Genomic DNA, 20,267 nt, shown 5'->3' on the forward strand with positions numbered 1-20,267 from the left:
CTTCCCAGGGCTACAGCGACCGCTCGCCACCAAAGCACACCCCTTTCGGTCCGCCCGTTTTTAGCGCCGGACCTCAAACCCGCACTCTCGCCCCAAGCGGCCTCTACTTCCGGGTCACAGCTCAGACTTAGCGTGTAGAGAGCAACCCTCCAGAACAGACATGAGTAATAGAAATAGGATAACGTCGTTTTTCTTAAAGTGCCAGGTTCAAGGCGATTGGGGGGTCAATCCAGCGGTTGTGAGGGCGATTGAGCTATTCTGAATCCAACCCCTGGGCGAAGTTCAGGACGACAGTCTCGGGTTTCCGCCCACTTGGTAAGGGGCATGAAGTGGGTTGTTTCCCAGGTGAGGGGAAGAGGACAGGCTTAGACAACCCGTTCCAAGAGCTTGAGATGCAGCCAGTTCTGTCTTCGAATCTTCCCCACTCCCAACCCAAACTGCAAAGCCGAGCTTCTGGGCCCTATGTCAGGTATGAAGGGAAGGAGGCGAAGAGAGGATGAGTCACACAGTCCTGCAACTTCGGAGCCAAGACTAGACTCAGGTTTGCCCCACTCCCAAGTCGGGTTCTTTACCCTGTTTTGCTGATGCGGATGCGGAGGGGATGGCCTGTCTTTAGCAAAGACCAACCTTGACCCTGAACCTTCTGTGATGGGCGTTCGGGGCTACCCATCCCCTCCTGCCCTTCATTGCCCGCCTACCCGGGAACTCCCGGGACCGGCGCCGGCAGCCTCTGGGAGGGGAGCAGTGCTACCCGACCGCGTCATCTGATGCTGTTTCCTGCAGGAGGGAGAAGAGCGGAAAAAAGTGAAACTCCACCCTCCACCTCTGCCTCCCGCCCCCGGGGCCAAAGTACAAAGGGAGGAGGAAGAAGGGAACGGGGTTGGAGCCGTCGGGCAGAGGGAGCCGGGCTGGGAAGCGGCAGCTCAGGCCAACTAGGGACACTCCAGCCACCTCCTGCGCAAAAAGACCCAACGGAGTCCAGGCGCTGCCCATTTTGGCCCCACCTTGCACTTGGCGAGTGCCGGAGCCAACCTCCCAGGACTGCTCCGGGACTGAGGGACGTTCGGGCCCCTCCAAGCTGGCCATGGTGAGACGCCGGAGGCCCCGGGGTCCCACCCCCAGAGCCTGACCACACTGCCCTGGGTGGCCCTCTAGAAGCCCGAGATGCGGGGGGCCGGGAGTCAGTACTCCTGGCTCCCCAGAGAGGTTTGGGTCTGGGGCTGAGGGCCAGGGCCCGGATGCCCAGGTTCCGGGACTAGGGCCTCGGCAGCCAGCAGGGGTGGGGACCGGGGGCACCCAGGGAAGGTACTCCACTTGCCGCAATATCAGCTCCCAGCCATGGAGCCCTTGAAGAACCTCTTTCTCAAGAGCCCGCTGGGGTCATGGAATGGCAGTGGCGGTGGGGGCGGTGGGGGCGGCGGCGGAGGCTGGCCAGAGGGGTCCCCGAAGACAGCGGCTTATGCCAACCCAGTGTGGACAGCCCTGTTTGACTACGAGCCCAATGGGCAGGACGAACTGGCCCTGAGGAAGGGCGACCGTGTGGAGGTGCTGTCCCGGGATGCAGCTATCTCAGGCGATGAGGGCTGGTGGGCGGGCCAGGTGGGCGGCCAGGTGGGCATCTTTCCATCCAACTATGTGTCTCGGGGCGGTGGCCCGCCCCCCTGCGAGGTGGCCAGCTTCCAAGAGCTGCGGCTGGAGGAGGTGATCGGCATCGGTGGCTTCGGCAAGGTTTATCGCGGCAGCTGGCGAGGTGAGCTGGTGGCTGTGAAGGCAGCTCGCCAGGACCCCGATGAGGACATCAGTGTGACAGCTGAGAGCGTGCGCCAGGAGGCCCGGCTTTTCGCCATGCTGGCACACCCCAACATCATTGCCCTCAAAGCCGTGTGCCTGGAGGAGCCCAACCTGTGCTTGGTGATGGAGTACGCGGCCGGTGGGCCCCTCAGCCGTGCCCTGGCTGGGCGGCGTGTGCCCCCCCACGTGCTGGTCAACTGGGCTGTGCAAATTGCCCGTGGGATGCATTACCTGCACTGTGAGGCCCTGGTGCCCGTCATCCACCGAGACCTCAAGTCCAACAACAGTGAGTTTTGGGGAGCATGGTTGGAGGGCGGCGTGGCCCAAGCACACACCTGCCAACTCTCAGCTGAGCCACCTGGGGCTCTACTAGAGGCAGGAGCTCCTGCCCTAGGGGAGTCCCAGTTGACTTGGGGTGCTATGGGCCCATACTGGCCCCAAAGCAGGAGACCCAGGCACCAAACAGTCCTTCACGTCCCAATCTCAGAAGGAGTCCTTGACCCCAGCTCCCAGCCACCAGATTAGAAAATTGGGATCTCCCGGTTGAGCCATAAGCATCCTGCCTAACCATGGGCACCACTTCAAGGAAGTAGAGTTCTGGATGCTGGCACTCATCTTCCTCTCCCCTAAAGTTCATTCTTGTGCTGTTGATGCTCTGCTCTTAGGGTAGGAAGCTCCTCCAGAACAGAGATCCTGGAGAGAAAAGCCCCCCCACCCACTCCCTTACCCCTGGTGGTCCAGGCTGGGGACAGGGCTGGAATTCTGGCCCCGCCCATACCCCTGACTGCAGGACCTTTAGCTGGTTATTTCAACTCAGAGCCTCAATTCCGGACTCTGTAAAAAGGGAGTGACCAGGAACGTGAAATGGCGTAAGGGACTGGGCAAGCCTGGTGTCTGCTGCCTGGCACATAGTGGGTCTGCAGCTATGTGGGTGAACGTTTGAGGGCTGGATCACCGATAGGGCCTTGCCTGGAATTAGCGCTTGGGGTGGGCGTGGTGGGGCTAAGGGAGACTTAAGCAGTAAGGTAATCCATCTCCAGCCATTTTAGGCCCAACACACTGCCCAGCATGGACCCAAGACAAGCAAGTGATAGGTTCAGAGGGCTTCCTGGAGCAGACAAGCTTCACACCAGGCCAAAAGCAGACGGGTTCAGAGAGGCACCCAGTTGAATGTTCGGTCAGGGCCTGGCCAGAGCAAAGGCAAAGATGCAGGACCCAGCACCACATACCCTGCTCCTCAGTAGGGGGGACACAGGGCCGGGGCTGATGGGTTATTGGAGAGACATGGGCAGCTCTTGGTGGGGAGTGAGCGTGGATATTTTGGGTCTCCTGGCCTGGGCTGACCATATACAAGTGGCTTGTGGGGAGCAGAACGCCAGGACCCAGTAATATCCGAGTCCTTGCCAGGCCTGGAGGGGTCAGGGGAGGCCTGCCGCCACCCCACCTACGCCTCTCATCCAGTGGGGCACTTCCCACTGCTCAGCCTTCCTCCCTGGCCCTAGCCCTCCAGGGACCCCCACTCCCTGCTCCAACCCAAGGGAGATTCCCCGAAGGCCTTGGGGGAGGGGACTCCCTTCTTCTGTTTTTCCTCCAGTTTTCTTTCCAGAGAAAATGGAACAATAGCCCAGGCCCCTGCTCCCCACCCTCCCCACTGCTTCCTGCGTTTCCTGCTGCCCCTGAGCCGGCTTCCTGCCCTTGCTCCAGCCTCAGCTCCCTCCCCAGCCCAGCTGCCTGCAGGGGAGGAAAGGGGGGGGGGCTGTGGGAGAGGAAGGAGCCAGGGATTGCATCCCCCCCGCTTCCCCTGTTTCTCTCCCAGAGTCTGGGTGGTGGTGAAGGGCAGGCAAGGTGCCCTCAGCCTCTCTGAGCCTGGCCTCCCACCTCGAAGACCCCAGTCCTAGGCCTGGGGTGCTGTCTGCGGGATGGTGGGGGGAGTCCCTGGGTTGGGGGGGGCACAGGCAGGAAACAATGGCGTGCTTTTCCTGGACAATGGGGGCCTTGTGAGGAAGCCTGGCGGGGAGCGGAGGGGGAATTCTCTGGGCCCACGAGTCACAGGACTGACCAGCCAGCCCAGCCTGGGTCTGACCTCCCCCAATTCTCCCCCAAAGGACTGCCCCCCCCCCCCAGTTGGAGACCTGGCCCAGGCCTCCCAGAAAGGAGAAGTAGGGACCATGGGAGGGAAGCGGAAGAGGTGTGAGCTGCCTAGGCCACTCCCTAGCCCCACAGAGGCCGGCCTGGGGAGGGGGCTGGGGGCCAGAGCCCTTTCAGAGGCCAGGAAGCCCGCAGTGGGGACTGAGAGCATGGGATCTCCAGCCCCCTCTCCTCCAGGTGGCTCCTGACCAACCCTTCCCCAAGGTCTATATCAGCTGCCAGAGGAGCAACTTGGGTTGGGACAAATGTAAGGCACTTGGAAAAAAGCAGGGGAGGTGGAGGTGAGGGTGAGGCTTCAAAGGTGTCAAGCCAAGTTGGGGGTGGGAGGTGACAGGCCACCAGGACAAAGAAGTCCCAAGACTTTGGATGAGAGGCTGCCTGTCTCTGGGCCTCAGATTACCTGCTGGAAAAGGGGAGGCTGGCCTCCCAGCCAGAGATGCTGGTGCAGAAAGTGCTTCATTGGTCTGTGAGGTACAAGTGGCCAGTCGGTCTTTAAGAGAATGGGTGGCTCCTGTCACCAGAGGAGACTGGAGTCCCTCTCCAGCCTCAACACACAGACCCCTTTGCCTGGTCCCACTCCAGCCACCTGCCCCCACCCTGTTGCGGTTCTGCTTTGGAACGAGCCTGTGTAGCGTTTACTGAATGGTCCAGTTCTGAGCCTCCAGCAGCCCGGCCAGAGGCTGTTGCAAAGCAGGGAAAATCTTGTGACAGGACAGCTTGGAGAGTCAACACAAGATGGTAGAGGACTAATCTTTAGGATAGCCGACACAGTGTCCTAAAGTTGTCCCACCCTGTGTGAAGGATTTAAAAAGTGTGATCTTGTTGGGGGCGTCTGGGCGGCTCGGTCAGTTGAGCGTCTGACTCTTGATCTCAGCTCAGGTCTTGATCTCAGGGTCGTGAGTTCAAGGCCCATGTTGGGCTCCACGCTGGGCATGGAGCCTACTTAAAAAGAAAAAAAAGTGTGATCTTGTTAAATACTTAATGATGATCATCTGAGGTGGGTTTTGTTGTCATCCTTAGCTTTATTAACTGTGCAGGACTCAGCCCCAATCTGGCTCCAGAAGACGAGAGGGTGGGTGGCAGGACCATTCTCTGAATTAGGAGAAGTGGCAGGCAGACTTGCTGGGCACGGTGGGATGATGAAGGTGGTTTTTGAGGGCATTTGGACGTCAGATAGGGCACTGATGGGCAGCTGAACTGGCTTCTGGCCCTAGAGCTCCAAATGTGGGAGAGGCCAATGGGGAGGGAGCAGCGGGCACTTAGGAGAGACCAGATAGCCTGGGGGCAGTGGGCAGAGGTTGAGGAGAGGCCGGGCTCTGATGGGCCACTGACACGGAAAAGGCTGCGCATGGGGAGGCCCTAAGGAAACAGCACACACAGGCAGAGGCCCCAGAATCAAAGAAAGAAGGGAGGGGGTGGACAGCAGTGCCAAATGCCCCCACAAGGCCCACAGAGCTCGGCCAGCAGTGGGATCGCGGGGTTATGGCTTTATGCCTGGAAAAGTGAATACCCTGGTTCTGCCACCTCCTCTGAGAACTCCCTTTCGCCAGGCGGGGTTAGGTGCCCATCCCCTCTGCCCCACCCCCAGGACCCTAAGCTGCCCCCAGAACGGTGCTGTCACCCTGGACAGGAGAGCTAACAGGTGTGTGTGCCCTGAAATGACATATGTTCAGAAAGGTAGTTGGCGTGGATGTTGCTTCAGAACTAGGAAAGGGAGAGGCCCTTTCAAACCCTTGATGATTCTATGACTTTATCATCTTTCTGTTCCTCAAGACCTTCTTTCATTTGAACCATGTTTGTCCTGATGAGATTTGTTAAGTCGCTGCTTCTCTCTGTACGGAGTATGGTGGCCCCACCAGGGTCGACACCACGAACCCCTGCCAGATCTGACCATCCACTCCCACATTTTCCCAAGCTCCTCCTTTCTGCCAAGAACCTTCACTTCTTGGACCCCCTTGTTCTTCACATCCAGCTGCAGCAGTAGACATCTTTGGTCGGAGTCTCTCTCTCCCCGGGGAGTGGCTCTATAGCCAAGAGGGGGTATGGGCACCAGGGACTGCTGGGTTTCCTTTCTCACCAAGGGGTTCCCTCCTGCTCCCCATCCCAAGGGAGGTCCTAATTCTCACACTCGTGCCTCAGCAACAGGACCAGACATGGGGTTTCTATTCAGTGCAGCATTAGGGAAAAGTTAGAACACTGGCTTTAGAACCACACAGACCAGGTTGAAACTGTTCTTTATTTGCATATGATCTCGGCAAGTCGTTTCTCTGCCCAGTTTCCTTTTCTGGAAAATTGGGATGATGATGTATACCTCAGAGATTGTTTTGGGAGTGCCAGAGCTGAGCGTAAATGCCCGGCCTCAAGGAGCCCCTCCATAAACATTTCCCAGCATTTTGTCTGATTCTACCCCAACTCTCCAGAGCAAGGCCACCTCTGTGCTCCCAGGACCTAGCCAGCATGTCTGTCAGATGATGGTTTGCTCCTAGAGCCTCCCTTGTCCCCACGACCTGAGTGTGGAGCACCCACCATCCTGCCTCCCTCCTCCCCAGTTCTGCTGCTGCAGCCCATTGAAGGCGATGACATGGACCACAAGACCTTGAAGATCACTGACTTCGGCCTGGCCCGCGAGTGGCACAAAACCACACAAATGAGTGCTGCAGGCACGTACGCCTGGATGGCTCCTGAGGTTATCAAGGCCTCCACTTTCTCTAAGGGCAGCGATGTCTGGAGGTGAGGCCTGGGTGGAGACTGGACAAGGCCATCTGTGGGCTGAAGAGGGCAGCGGTGGCTACCCAAATCTAGGGCTGGGCAGAGAGGCAGAGCCCAGGGGGAGGGACCCAAATCATTTGGTTCCTAGTTGCTCTGGGGTGAAATGGCAATGAGTAAATAGAGGAGGGGACACAGACCCTTTGTCTTGCCTACAGTTTTGGGGTGCTGCTGTGGGAGTTGCTGACTGGGGAGGTGCCCTACCGTGGTATCGACTGCCTTGCTGTAGCCTATGGAGTAGCTGTCAACAAGCTCACGCTGCCCATCCCATCCACCTGCCCTGAGCCCTTCGCACAGCTCATGGCAGGTAAGGGAAAGGGGCTGGAGGGTGAGGGACAGGGCTCCTTGGCACAAGACACATCCACCCACAGACCCCTTCTCATTCTGTTCCCCCTCCACCCCGTGTCCCCAGACTGCTGGGCGCAGGACCCCCACCGCAGGCCCGACTTTGCCTCCATCCTGCAGCAGTTGGAGGCGCTAGAGGCGCAAGTCCTGCGGGAAATGCCGCGGGACTCCTTCCATTCCATGCAGGAAGGCTGGAAGCGCGAGATCCAAGGCCTCTTCGACGAGCTGCGGGCCAAGGAAAAGGTGGGGGTCACGGGATTGGAAAGAGCCACCGGGAAGTGCCTCCCCATCTCCTTGGGGCAGAGAGCGGGGGCCGACGCTAGGGTCCGTACCGGACTGATCCCCCTGCCTTCACTGTCCCGGGCACAGGAACTTCTGAGCCGCGAGGAGGAGCTGACCCGCGCGGCGCGTGAGCAGCGGTCACAGGCGGAGCAGCTGCGGCGGCGCGAGCACCTGCTGGCTCAGTGGGAGCTGGAGGTGTTCGAGCGCGAGCTGACGCTGCTGCTGCAGCAGGTGGACCGCGAGCGGCCGCACGTCCGCCGCCGCCGCGGCACCTTCAAGCGCAGCAAGCTCCGCGCGCGGGACGGCGGCGAGCGCATCAGCATGCCCCTCGGTAAGGGGCGGGGCCCAGCGCACCGCCCAGCCGTTGGCTGCGTGGGCGGGGGGGTGGGGTCAGGCTTGTGCCGGCCGCACTGGGATTGGTCGGGGATGTTGGTGGGTGGGCCTGTGAGCTGAAGGCTGGAAGGGGTGGGACCGCGAGCGCTGTTTTCGTGTGTGGGCGGGTTCTGGCAGAAATATTTGCATGGCGCCGGGGGAGGGGTTGTGCCCGGGGAGGGGCGGGACTCATGAAAGATCTGTTAAGGCCTTGGGGACCCGGCGGGTCTCCTCCCGGGGGAATCTCCGTCTCCGTATAGCTTCTTCGGATGGTGGCGTCCAGGCCGTTCTCTTTCCCTACCGGGAGCCTGATTGGGCCCAGGAAGGTAGTGATGCCGGCCCCAGTCACAAAGCCACCGTGCCAGGCCGGGTCCCTGCACTGCCTTCGTGGCCTGGGACCCAGCTGACGGCCCTGAGGGTTGAACGTGGCTCTTCTTCACCACAAACCTACACCCTGCTTTCCCCCCACCCCAGACTTCAAACACCGCATCACTGTGCAGGCCTCACCTGGCCTGGACCGGAGGAGAAACGTCTTCGAGGTCGGAGCTGGAGATTCGCCCACCTTCCCCCGGTTCCGGGCGATCCAGTGTAAGAAACCTCTCTTCATGCAAACCCCCCCCCACACACCCGTTATCTAACTTCTGTCAAACTTTACCTTAGGAGGTGGATGCCACCCACTGTCTCCTCCTCTAACTCCCAGCACCCTGGCTCCCTCCCATGTCTGTGGTACCTCTGAGTTCTCTTGGCAGCATTCGTCTTTATCAAAGTTTTGTAGATGAAAAAAGTAACTTGCCAAATGTCACACAACTGACAAGGGGCAGGGCCAGAATTCAGACACAGGCAAGCTTGCCACAGGGTGCTACTAAGCACAATGGCAGCTGAAGGACTAGGTGAGATGCCCCGCCCCACTGCTAGCCCCACGACCCAAACCCACCTTCCCCATCTCCGTTCTGTTAAGATTCTCTGTGCCCCAAAGCCCACCCTTGGAACAGAATGGGTTCCAGCTTGATCCCCCATCCCCTAAGAAGTCCCTGGTGCCTGACTCCCATGATGGGGCTCTTGACCTCAGCTCAGAGTCCCCGGTTTTCCTCCTACAGTGGAGCCTGCAGAACCAGGCCAGGCATGGGGCCGCCAGTCACCCCGACGTCTGGAGGACTCAAGCAATGGAGAGCGGCGAGCATGCTGGGCCTGGGGTCCCAGTTCCCCCAAGCCTGGGGAAGCCCAGAATGGGAGGTGAGTGCCTGAGTGCCCCCACCCCGCCATCATCTGCCTCCCAGTGGTCTCGAGATTCATGAAGCCGAACTCCCCTCCCCTCCCCTCCCCTCCCCAGGAGAAGGTCCCGCTTGGATGAAGCCACGTGGTACCTGGATTCAGATGACTCATCCTCCTTGGGATCTCCTTCCACACCCCCAATGCTCAATGGTGAGTGGCCTTGTCTACCCTCCTGCAGACTCTTGCTGCACTCCTGTGGGTACTGTGGGGAGAACTACAAGAAGTTAACTGTAGGGTAGGCCGTTCCTAGAACCCACATCTAACCTATAGGTCCACAGCTGAGCCCAGGCTTCAGGGGGCCCAGAGTGGGGTCCTCTTGTCCAGGCCTGGCATGCAAGAGGGCTCTGTCATGGCCCTGTGGCAGCTGTTGTGCCTCGGCAGGCTGTAGGGAGGGAAGGAAGACGGGGAATGGTACTCCCCCTCTGGGACCCAAGGGAAGCTGGGTCCAGAGAGGGGAGGGAAACTGCCCATGCATAGTGGAGCCAGGCAGGTAGCTGCCACACTGTGCTTCTCAGAGTCCCTTCTGGGGGTCCTCTAGGTGGAGAAGAGGATAAGAAAGCTGAGCAGGGGGGGGGGAATCCAGGGCCTGCTTTCACTGCATCCAGGGTAGTTCTGAGCTTTTCTGTCCTCCAGTAGGGTAGCTGTAGTTCCTGGGCTCCACGCATGCCATCTGAGCAGCAACCCATTGAGAGACCTGCTATTACCATTGTCATTTCAGAGATGAGAAAATTGAGGCTCTGAGAGGGAAAAGTAACCCACCTGGAGCCCTCACCTGAGGGTTTGAACCCAGAGAGGCTTAGAAGCTTTCACCTGAAGCAAGGGTTGGGCACATACACACTGCTTGGGAAGCTAAGGGGTTGGGCAGAGAGCAGGGCTCCTGTGTCAGAGGGATAAGAGCTCAGCTCAGGATTGGCAAGGGGTAGAAAGCTGCATCCTTCCTTGCCTCTGGGTCCTATCAGCGCCCCTGTCACCCCACCCAGCATATCACCCCCGTCGTTATTGAGTTACATTTTCATAGTAGTAACAATGGGTAACATTTACTAGGTCCCTCCTGTGTGCCAGGCAATGCTGTGAAGTGGGTATTATTATTAGCACCATCTTACAGAGGCGCAGAGGGGTTGTGTGGTTTGATGCAGTGCACACAGCAGAACAAGAGATTTGAACCCAGGTCTCACTCCAGAGGCGGGACCCTTGACCCTCATCTGCCACACCATTCTCCACTCCAGAAATCACACTGCCCCAAGCTGGCTGGGCTGCAGGGACTGAATTGAGAATTGGAAGGCCAAGGGGGAATCTTGGATTCACCTGCTTTAGAAGGTACCAAGCTAGAAGGGCCAGTAGAGAACTTAAAAGTCCTGTCAACCCAGGTGTGTAGGTTGAGGCAGCCCCTACTATGTTCTGCAGAGCTCTCTGGCCCTGACCTTCCCCAGCAAGCAGGAGTGGGACACAGGGGCCTGAACCCAATCCTTCTCAAGCTTGACCCCCATCTGGAAGGGTCTCACCTACCCCAGCCCAGTTGCTGGCCGAGCACCTGGTTCCCTGAGCACAAGCCCACACTCCAGTGGCCATCTTGGGCCCAGGAGAGTATATAACCTTGATCTCTCAGCCACCCACAGAGCCCAAAGGCTGGCTGAGAATCAAAGAAGACCCTATGAAATTGCCCCAGGCATACGCCATACTACCGGGGAATGTGTTGCGGTGAGTTGCCTGCTGGTGGATGCAGCCAGCCTACACTGAAGCAATAGCCCTTCTGATCCTCATGCCCCAGAGGTTCTGGTTCAGGTTCAACATGAAGCATGTTGCCCTGGAGCTACTAACAACCACATGGCACGTCCTTGCTGTGAGGCCCCACGGAAGCAATTTCACCTTCATCTCTGGGTCCAGGATGGCTGTACTGCTTTATCCTAAACCACAGGGATGCCAGCTCCTCGTGCTAGGAAGCTTAGAGGCAAGTTCAGGGAACTCCTTACTGAATTACCTTGAGCAAGGCACTTATCTCTTGGAAACCTCTGTTTCTCAGGCCATTGACCACAGGAATGTCTTTACACTTTCATTTTGTGTACTGACTTCCATCTCCCCTGAACTCTATCTCATTTCTCCTGCCAGTTTGAAACATGTTTGTGCCCTGTTTTGCTTAATATCATTATAAATGGTCCATTTCTTCACCCGCAAAGTGGTATGGTATAGTAACGCTCACCTTGTGTGGCTGTTGCAAGGATTATAAGAATGGACTCTTCCATCCAGCGTGTATCGATGCATTTTATGAGCCAGGCATGGACCTGTTCGAAATCAGCCCTGCCCTGCCCTGGGGGCGGGCCTAGTCTGGTGGACCCTCGTGCACCAGAATCAATCAGCTTATGAAGGAACAAGTGCAGCGGACAGCAGGGAGTGGCCGAATCAGGCCTGACGTGAGCCATGACTGCTCCGATGAGGAGGCTTCCAGAACCTTCTAAAAGAGGAAAGTGCCACTGACTCCACTGCGGACACCAAATGTGTGGTTCACGTTCAGTTCTGACACAGGCTGGCTGGGGTTAGCATCAGACCCCTCAGGTTAAGGGCTCAGTCCCCACAAGGCCCAGTTGTCCCTTGTGCTTCTGACCACCCAGCTCTAAATCGGAGGATCCCGTGACCTCCTCAGGTTTGATCATTTGCTAGAGCAGCTCAGAACTCAGGAAAACAGCTTACTTACTAGATTACCAGTTGATTATAAAGGATACGGATCGAGAACAGCCAGAGGGAAGAGATGCAGAGGGCAAGGCATGTGGGAGGGGGCATGGGGCTTTGGTATCCTCTCTGGGGGCACCACTCCCCTAGCACCTCCACATGCTGACCCACCTGGATGCTCTCTGAACCCTTTGGCTAGGGTTTTGATGGAACCTTCATTATGTGGATGGCATCAGTTGATTAAACCATTGGCTATTGGTGATAGACCTCAATCTCCAGCTCTCTAGTCATGTGGTGCGTGCCCCCAGCAACCAGACCCGATCCTTATGGGCTTTCCAAAAGTGACCTCATTAATCTGAACTTAAAAGTGATTAAAAGGCTGGTTAGGAAGAGCAAAAGATGCCCCTTTTATTTATGTCAATCAATCACTTAGGAAGATCTGAGAGTTTGAAAAGTTCTGTGTCAAGAATGAGATGAAGACCTGATGGATATTTTTTATTGTAATTAACAGTATCACAGCTTCACAGAAGCCGTGCCCCTTCACATAGGTCTTAAGTGGTGAATAAGGGATCACAGGAAGCCAAGGTGGGAAAGGTGTGCTGGGCAGAGGGAATAGTGTGTGTGCAGGCACTGGGCTTCCCACACCCAAGGGAGAGGAAGCCTGGCTGGAACTCGGAGGGGAGTTGAGAGCCAGGGAGTTGCAGGCCCCAGGTAGCACGTGGGGGGCCAGGACTTCGTCTCCTGGGTCTGTAGGGCCCAGCCCAGTTCCAGCAGATGTCGGTTGAGTGAATGAGTGGGTAAAACTGGAAAAGCAGGCAGGAGGCAGTTCAGGAAGGGCCGGGAAATGAGGGGGAATTTAGCCTATTTGCATTTTAGAAGGCCGGGGCCTGGGGGGGGGGTGGGGATAGGTCAGAGAAACTGGGTGAGAGTTGTAGCTGAGAAAAGGGACCCTGAACTGAGTCCTGGTTGTAAAAGCTCAATTTCCCCAGCATCGAATTTCTTCCTCAGGACGCCCAGCCCCATGTCCAACTCCAGACCTGGCCCAAGGTGGAGTGAGGGAAGGCTTTGAAAGCCCAGCCAGGGAGCTTGGACTTTATGTTAGTGGTAATGGAGAGCCATGGCAAGTTCCAGAGGCAAAGAGGACTTGACAAAATTGGGCTTTGAGGAGGCCATCACAGGCCCATAGGACCCTACCACCACCACCTTCTCAGTGTCTGGTTCCCCAGACTCACCACTGGTGGTCTAGAACGGAGTCGGGCCAAGCTTAGGCCCATGGGCAGGACACTGATGTCCTGAAATCCAGAGCAGGGTCTGGTTGGGAAGTGGCGGAGAGCAAAGGCTTTACTGCCTCCACCTGGAATGAGGCCATCTCCGGCCCTCACCGGCTGTGCAGCCTTAGACACAACCTTAACCTCTCTGAGCCTGGAACCCCTGGGGAATGAGGATCGGGTAACATAATGCCCCTAAATCACTGAGCTCCGGCCTGGCACAAACAACCGACCGCTCTGAGTCTCAGTTCCCTCATTTCTAGAATAGGGACCGGGACGCGCGCCTCTCGGGGCTGTTGTATACATTGGAATTGACCTGTGTGCCCTGTACAAGCTACTCATGGAGTTGGGGCAGGTGGGCAGAAGGACCGGGGCTGACCAGCCAGGGAGGAGGTGGGCAGAGGGCACAGGTCCCAGGCCTGTCCTTGGAGCCCTGCAGATGCCCCTGGCTGGCCATTAAGGCCACTGAAGTCAGATGGGATCTGACCTCAGCTTGCCTCCTGGTGGACTCACCCCTGGCCCATCTCCCCGGCTCCCAGGCTTTGCTCCTGCTGACTACACAGCCTCCCATACCCGCGCCTTCTGAAAGGCGAGAGAGAGAGAGAGAGAGAGAGAGAGAGAGAGTGAGTGTGTGTGTGTGTGTGTGTGTGTGTGTGTGAGAGAGAGAGAGAGATGGGGGGAGGCCCCGTGCCCAGGGAGAGACTGGGTGGGGGAGTAATGGAGTCAGGGAAGACGCTGGTGGGGAGCAGACCTCGGTCCTTGTTCCAGGGCCACTGAGGGGTCCCCGTGGCCTCCGCCCGAAGACGGCCTAACGTGTGCCCGCCCCCGCTGCCAGGTAACCCCCCGCGGCCGAGCCCGGAGCCCGAGGAGCCTCGGCGCCCAGGCCCGGCGGAGCGCGGCAGCGGCTCCGGGACGCCCAAGCTGATCCAGCGCGCGCTGCTGCGCGGCACCGCCCTGCTCGCCTCCCTGGGCCTGGGCCGCGACCTGCAGCCGCCGCCGGGGGGCCCGGGCCGCGAGCGCGGGGAGACCCCGCTGCCGACGACCCGCGCGCTGTCCACCACGTCCCCCGCCGAGCCGCCCCCCTCCCAGCTCATCCGCTTCTCCCCCAAGACGCCCGACGCCCCCGCCTCCCCGCTGAGCCTGGACGCCCCCGGCCCGCCCACCCCTGCGCCCCTGCTGCTGGAGCTGGGGGTCCCCGTGGGCCAGCTGTCCGCCAAGAGCCCCCGACGGGAGGAGGAGAGACGCGGTGAGTGGCCCGAAGCCCGAAGCCGGCCTGCTGCAGGGGGACAGAGGGGAGGAGGGGCTGCTGGGGGCCTGCAGGGCAGTAAGGCGGGGGAACGCCTGTAAGGACCTGAGTTCTAAGTGCAGCCACCCAGTGGTGGGGGGATGGGGTGGCGCCCGGCCAGGCGGGTTGTGAAATAATAGGAATACTCATCGTGAGGTGAGGTGACGATAGCTAGCTAACGCCTACTGGTTGCTAACTTGCGCCAGGTACTGTTCCTACTGCCATAGAGAGAGATTTGTCTCACTTAACCACCCTGGCGACCCTGTGAGCAAGATACTCCTGTTACACCCAGGTTCTAGATGAGGAAGCTTAAGGCACAGAGAGATCAAGGGGCTCAAGGCTCCCACCAGTAAATGGCAGAGCTGGGATCCAGGCCCAGGCTTGCTCTTAGCACTGCGTAAACAGATGCACCACAGAGCAGAAAGGGCCGTGGACGTTCTGAGTCGAGCAGCTCCCTGTGCAGGTGGGAAAACTAAGGCACAGAGCTGGGCAGTGCCTCCTGCGGACACCCAGGATTTGGTGGCTGCCTGACCCCGGTGCCCCCTCCCCCCACTTCCTAGGAAGCACTGTCTCACCCCCACCAGGGATATCACGCTCCGCTCCTGGCACCCCAGGCACCCCACGCTCACCGCCCCTGGGCCTCATCAGCCGACCCCGGCCCTCACCCCTTCGCAGCCGCATCGACCCGTGGAGCTTCGTGTCAGCTGGGCCACGGCCTTCGCCTTTGTCCTCGCCACAGCCTGCGCCCCGCCGGGCACCCTGGACCTTGTTCCCAGACTCAGACCCCTTCTGGGACTCTCCACCCGCCAACCCCTTCCGGGGGGGCCCTCAGGACTGCAGGGCACAGACCAAAGACATAGGTGCCCAGGCCCCGTGGGCGCCAGAGGCAGGGCCCTGAGTGGGCCGGGCCGCTCCCCCGTGCTCCAGCTGCCCTAGAGAACCCACGGTATACACTGGAACAGGAGCCCGGCAAGCCTGGAGCTGCCCGGTTTCCCCCAGGGACCCCACCCCCTTTGGGGGTCAGGAACACTACACTGCACAGGAAGCCTTCACACTGGATGGGGGGCCTACACCCCCCCACACACCTGCAACCTGTGGGTCCCCCGACTTACCTGCCCCACTGGGGCCCAACACTGTACCCAGCTGGTTGGGAGGACCAGAGCCTGTCTCAGGGAATTGCCCCCAGGGGTGGTGTAGGAAGGAGGGGAAGTGCAGAAGTGCAGGGGAGAGGGGCCAGCCTCAGCTGTCACCAGCACTTTGGACCAAGCCCTGCTACTGTGGCCCCTGCCCCAGGGCTTAGTGCCTGGACCCCCCCCACCCCCACCCTGGGGGTCATCTGGGGCCAGGACTCTCTGGTGCCTTCCTGCTGCCCCGGCCAGGGTTGGGGCCTCGGCCTCGGGATCCAATGAAGCCAAATAAACTCCCCAAGCTGTCTCCCCAAGCATAGCCTGTCACCTTTTTGGAGGTAACCGGGGGATCCAGCCTGTCATGCAAACCTGGTGACTTCAAGCCCCCAGCACAATGGGCAGTCGGCCTGGGCCTCGGCTGGGGTCCAGTCCACTGGCATCGGTCAGGCGGTCCAGGCCCTCGACGTCCTCGGCACCCACCCTTTCCCCACCCTTGCCAGGCCTTTCCTGCCATTTCAAGGGACGTTTGGCCCTGATTCTTCCTGCTGCTGGGCAGTCCTGACTTATCCTCAGGGCCCAGCTGCAACATCACCTCCTCTGGGACACCTTCCTTGGCCATGCGGCCCCCACCACAGGCAGCTCGCTGAGCTCGGGAGGCTAGAGCTCTCTGGGCAGCATCTTGGGGGTTTGTCCTGGGTTTGTCTCTAGTCCGTGGTCTGGCGCCGGGAGGAGCGACCTGCCCTGGCACAGGGCCCTGCCCACCTCTTAACTGCCACGGGGCTCTGTGGGCAGCCACCCCCACACCATGCCCCAGGGCAGGGCCCCTCCGCGGTTGTGGGGAGCAGTAGCCTAGGCTCCCCCACCCCTGCGCACTCCGCAGCAGCCAGACCCACCTGGTCCCCAGTGTTAGGGGGCGCCCAGCACAGAGGGTTCCCAGGGAGGACTCAGAACGGAGGTGTGAGAACATCACCTGTCCAGGGGCCGCTGGGCATCCTTGGCTCCTCTCCACGCACCACCCTCCCTGCCCCTACCTGACCCATCTCAAATCCTGTCACTCCTCTCCCCTCCTCCTCCCAGGACGCCCGAAGTAGCCCCCCGCAGGTCTCCTTGGACTACTCTTGTCCTCAGGGCCCTGCGTCTTTACCCCCTTTGTCCCCCCACAGCCAGCCCCCCGTTCCTCTCACACCCCGAGCTCTCTCACCCCTTGCCTGGCCTCTCCTGTTCCCCAGCTGCAGTGTCACCCTTCACTCCTCCGGGAGCCTCCCGGAGGAACCCCCCCCCCGCAAAACTTCAGGACACATGTGACCATGTGAACTTGGCATGTTTCCTTGCTAACAGGTATCTTATGGCGACACCAGGAGGGAAGGGACCTGTGTCCTCTTCTCTAGTGTCCTCAGGATCGAAGCACTCACTGAGCGGGTGAATGGAGTGTGCATGACCGAGCGCCTCCTCGAATAAGCCACCGCAGCGTGATTTTGAGCCAGTCACTATCTCCTCAGGCCTCACCCCGCGGCACCCCACCCGCATCCCCCCAGCTGCAGGAACTGGCCCCAGAAGCCGGGAGGAGGGACCCCGGTCCCCTCCAAGCTCATTGACACCCTGCCTCGCTGCGTCCCAGCCGCCCACGCAGCACCTCCTCCCAGCCGCGCCCTGCCCAGCCCTTCCCCGGTGCCTGCAGTCGGAGCAGTCGGCACTCGGCCCCCACAGCACCTCCAACCCCAGACGGCTCGCCATGGGGGCTCTGAGGCCCTGGGCCCGGTTCCCACTACTGGTTGTGGCCCACCTGCTGGCCCTGGGTATTGGGGCTGCTGCGCTTCAGGCCCTGGAGGGGCCTCCAGCACTCCAGCTCCAGGCCAAGCTCAGGGCCGAGCTGGCCAATTTCCAGGCAGAGTATGGGGCTTGCCTGCCCCCCGGGGCCCTGGAGGAGCTGCTGGGCACCGCCCTGGCAGCCCAGGTACACGGGGTCTCCAGCCTGGGCAATGGCTCAGAGGCCGGGAAGTGGGATCTGCCCTCGGCCCTGCTCTTCACTGCCAGCATCCTCACCACCACGGGCAAGGCCGCCAGGCGGCCGGGCAGGAGGGGGCTCCTGGGGGCCCTGGGGGTGTAGCCCTTCTCCCAGCCCCCACATACCAGACAGAGCCCAGGCTTGATGAGGCCTGACGTCACACCCGGGGCTTCCCACACCAACACCCCAACTGGTGCCTCAACTTCAGCTGCCAGGTGGGGTGTGTCCTCCTCAGCCACACCCCCTGCCACCCCCTAAGACCCAGGAGAGATGCCCAGACCCCAGGGCCTGAGGCAAGGTCAGGGGACAGGTGTTGTGGGGTGAATTCTTGGATGGAGGAAAATGGAGTGAACCCAGGAGTACAGATTAAGACCGCCAACTCAGGAGAGAGCGTCCAGGGGGAGGAAGTCCTAATGAGATAGTAACCACGGCAAGAGCGCACAGAAAGGAGGGAGGAAGGAATTCCTGGCAGGGGCAGGAGCATGTGCAAAGACCCAGAGAAATAAAGGAATGGGACCCACAGCTCTGGAGGTTTTACATCCTGCAAAGTGTCTAAGTGTTTTTTTAATGAAAGTCTATATTGCCCACTTCTGTTGAACAATCAGGAAACCTATTTGCTTTGGGCTAGAATCCGGCAAGGGATTCTGTATTGTCTGGAATAGGCCCGTTCTTCGGGGCAGAGCACATCCTCTCCGGGCCAGCCCAGTCCCCACCACTCCCTCTTGTCTCCCATCTGGCTCATCTAGGCATTTGAGTTTACAACCTCCGGACTAGCCGGTCCTGTTCTCCGAGCACACCCTGCTCTCCCACCTCTCCCTAAATTTTCCTGCCTGTTTCTGCCACCACATGGCAGGGGCTGGGCAGACCCAGATGCCAGTGCAGGACCTAGCAGGGGATGTCTCTGTACACCTTCGGGAAGTGAAAGAGCGGGTATCTTTCTTCCTAGAGGATTTGGAAGTATTGTATTGGTCAAGGGCAGAGCTGAGGAATCAGAAAACCAACCTTCCCCTGGGCAGGACAGTAGTTCTCAGAACTATCCCAGCTACAAGAGGCCTAAGGTGACTGCCTCCTCTAATCCTTACATTTTCCAGAAAAGAGTGGCCAGAGAGGTTTGTTTGTTTGTTTATTTGTTTGGGAGTGGGGGAAGTTGGGGGGGGGACAGTGCCCAGAGGCAGAGGGAGAGAGAATTTTAAGCAGGTTCCAGGCTCAGCACAGAGCCCCACACGGGGCTTGATCTCATGACCCTGAGATCATGACCTGAGCTGAAATCAAGAGTCGGGACACGTAACCAACTGAGAAGAGTGGCCAGAGAGGTTAAGCGACTTGCCCAAGACGCCCAGCGAATGAGGAGCAAAGCCAGCCAGCCCAAGCCTGGGCCTGAACAGTTCCCACCATCTCGGCCACCAGGGGGCAGCCTTCTGCCAGAGGCCTTGTTGGGGGAAAGAGGGCTCCACCTGGCATCGCACTCAAGTGTTCATTGCCTAGCGCCTCTCTCCTTTCCAGGTTATGGCTACATGGCCCCACTATCGGCAGGTGGAAAGGCTTTCTGCGTGCTCTACGCAGCCCTGGGGCTGCCGGCCTCCCTCGCACTCCTGACCGCACTGCGCCGCCGCCTGCTGCCCCTGCTCAGCTGCCCAGGTGCCTGGGTGGCCGGCCAGTGGCGGCTGGCCCCGGCCAGGGCCGCACTGCTGCAGGCGGCTGGATGGGGCCTGCTAGCGGCTGCGACCCTCATGCTGCTGCCGGCACTGGTGCTGTGGGGTCTGCAGGGTGACTGCAGCCTGCTGGAGGCCGTCTACTTCTGCTTCAACTCGCTCAGCACCCTGGGCCTGGGGCACCTGCTGCCGGGCCGCAGCCGTGGCCTGCACCCCGTGCTCTACCACCTTGGCCAGCTGGCGCTTCTCGGTGAGTCCAGCTGCCACGGAGTGGGAGGGAGAGGAGACTGGGGAAGGGGAGCCGGGACCAGGACTCCCATCACGGCTGGGGAGGCTGAGCGCACAGGTGCAGGGCCACGGCCCTAGCGTGTGGTGTGCGAGTTGTGGTTGGAAGAACCCTGATGGCTGGGTTAAGTGGATTGAGTGGCACCCGGTGCCGGGGGTGGCGGGTCACCTGCCTGGGAGGGGGGCAGGGAGCATCCCTGGCCCCCCAAGAGCTGCCCTAGCAATCTCTCCTCGCCAGGTTACTTGCTCTTCGGGCTCCTGGCCATGCTGCTGGCTGTGGAGACCTTCTCAGAGCTGCCACAGGTCCGTGCCCTGGTGACATTCTTTGGGTCCAGTGGCCCGTTGACCGCTGAAGACCAAGGCGACATCCTGGGCCAGGATGAACTGGCTCTGGGCACCCTGCCCCCCTCGGCTGCAGCCCCAGAACAGGCCCCAACTTGCTGACAGGGGCCAGGTGAGGGAGTTGAGCTCCTTTCAGATGGACAAGACTGACGACGAAGATGATGAGGAAGCCTCCAGAGAGGGGAGGGGAGGGAGTAACTGTAGGGACCTCAGGCTATAGTGTATTTTAAAAGGGGGGGGCAATAACCCCGACTGTTTTCGTCTCTTTTCAACATGGGACCTCTAAAGCGATCAACGACCCAAATCCCATCATCCTTAAACCCCACCATCCTTGGGCGCCTGGGTGGCTCAGTCGTTAAGTGTCTGCCTTCAGCTCGGGTCGTGATCCCGGGGTCCTGGGATGGAGTCCCACATTAGGCGCCCTGCTCAGCGGGAAGCCTGCTTCTCCCTCTCGCACTCTCCCTGCTTGTGGTCCCTCTCTCGCTCTCTCTCTCTGTTAATAAATAAAATCTTAATATATATATATATTAAAAAAAACAAACAAACCCACCATCCTTTGAAGGTGAGGGCCAAGCAGGGCCCCCGATGCCTCTGGGAACCTCAAAGCCCGCACGGGCCCCACTTGGGCTCGGCAGACAACCTTATCGGCCCCAGCCCCACCCC

General features: G+C 59.7%; 2 protein-coding genes across 2 annotated transcripts; both read left to right on the top strand.

Annotated features, from left to right (window-relative positions):
* Positions 1-105: 105 nt before the first annotated feature.
* MAP3K11 (mitogen-activated protein kinase kinase kinase 11) lies at positions 106-15,634 on the top strand. The gene is made up of 11 exons (XM_025878815.2): positions 106-315; positions 784-2,077; positions 6,489-6,669; positions 6,864-7,012; positions 7,118-7,293; positions 7,420-7,663; positions 8,179-8,292; positions 8,802-8,937; positions 9,035-9,126; positions 13,744-14,154; positions 14,754-15,634. Exons 2-11 carry the CDS (start codon positions 1,339-1,341, stop codon positions 15,089-15,091), a joined length of 2,580 nt encoding a protein of 859 aa, XP_025734600.1. The 5' UTR covers positions 106-315; positions 784-1,338; the 3' UTR covers positions 15,092-15,634.
* Positions 15,635-15,727: 93 nt separating this feature from the next.
* On the top strand, positions 15,728-20,092 carry KCNK7 (potassium two pore domain channel subfamily K member 7). Its single transcript, XM_025878821.2, has 3 exons — positions 15,728-17,371; positions 18,829-19,227; positions 19,501-20,092. Exons 1-3 carry the CDS (start codon positions 17,053-17,055, stop codon positions 19,704-19,706), a joined length of 924 nt encoding a protein of 307 aa, XP_025734606.1. The 5' UTR covers positions 15,728-17,052; the 3' UTR covers positions 19,707-20,092.
* Positions 20,093-20,267: the final 175 nt, after the last annotated feature.

The sequence above is a fragment of the Callorhinus ursinus genome, unplaced genomic scaffold (assembly GCF_003265705.2).
Source record: "Callorhinus ursinus isolate GAN/ISIS: 27379988/994484 unplaced genomic scaffold, GSC_fseal_2.0 scaffold51, whole genome shotgun sequence".
In the NCBI taxonomy this organism is placed as follows: domain Eukaryota; kingdom Metazoa; phylum Chordata; class Mammalia; order Carnivora; family Otariidae; genus Callorhinus; species Callorhinus ursinus.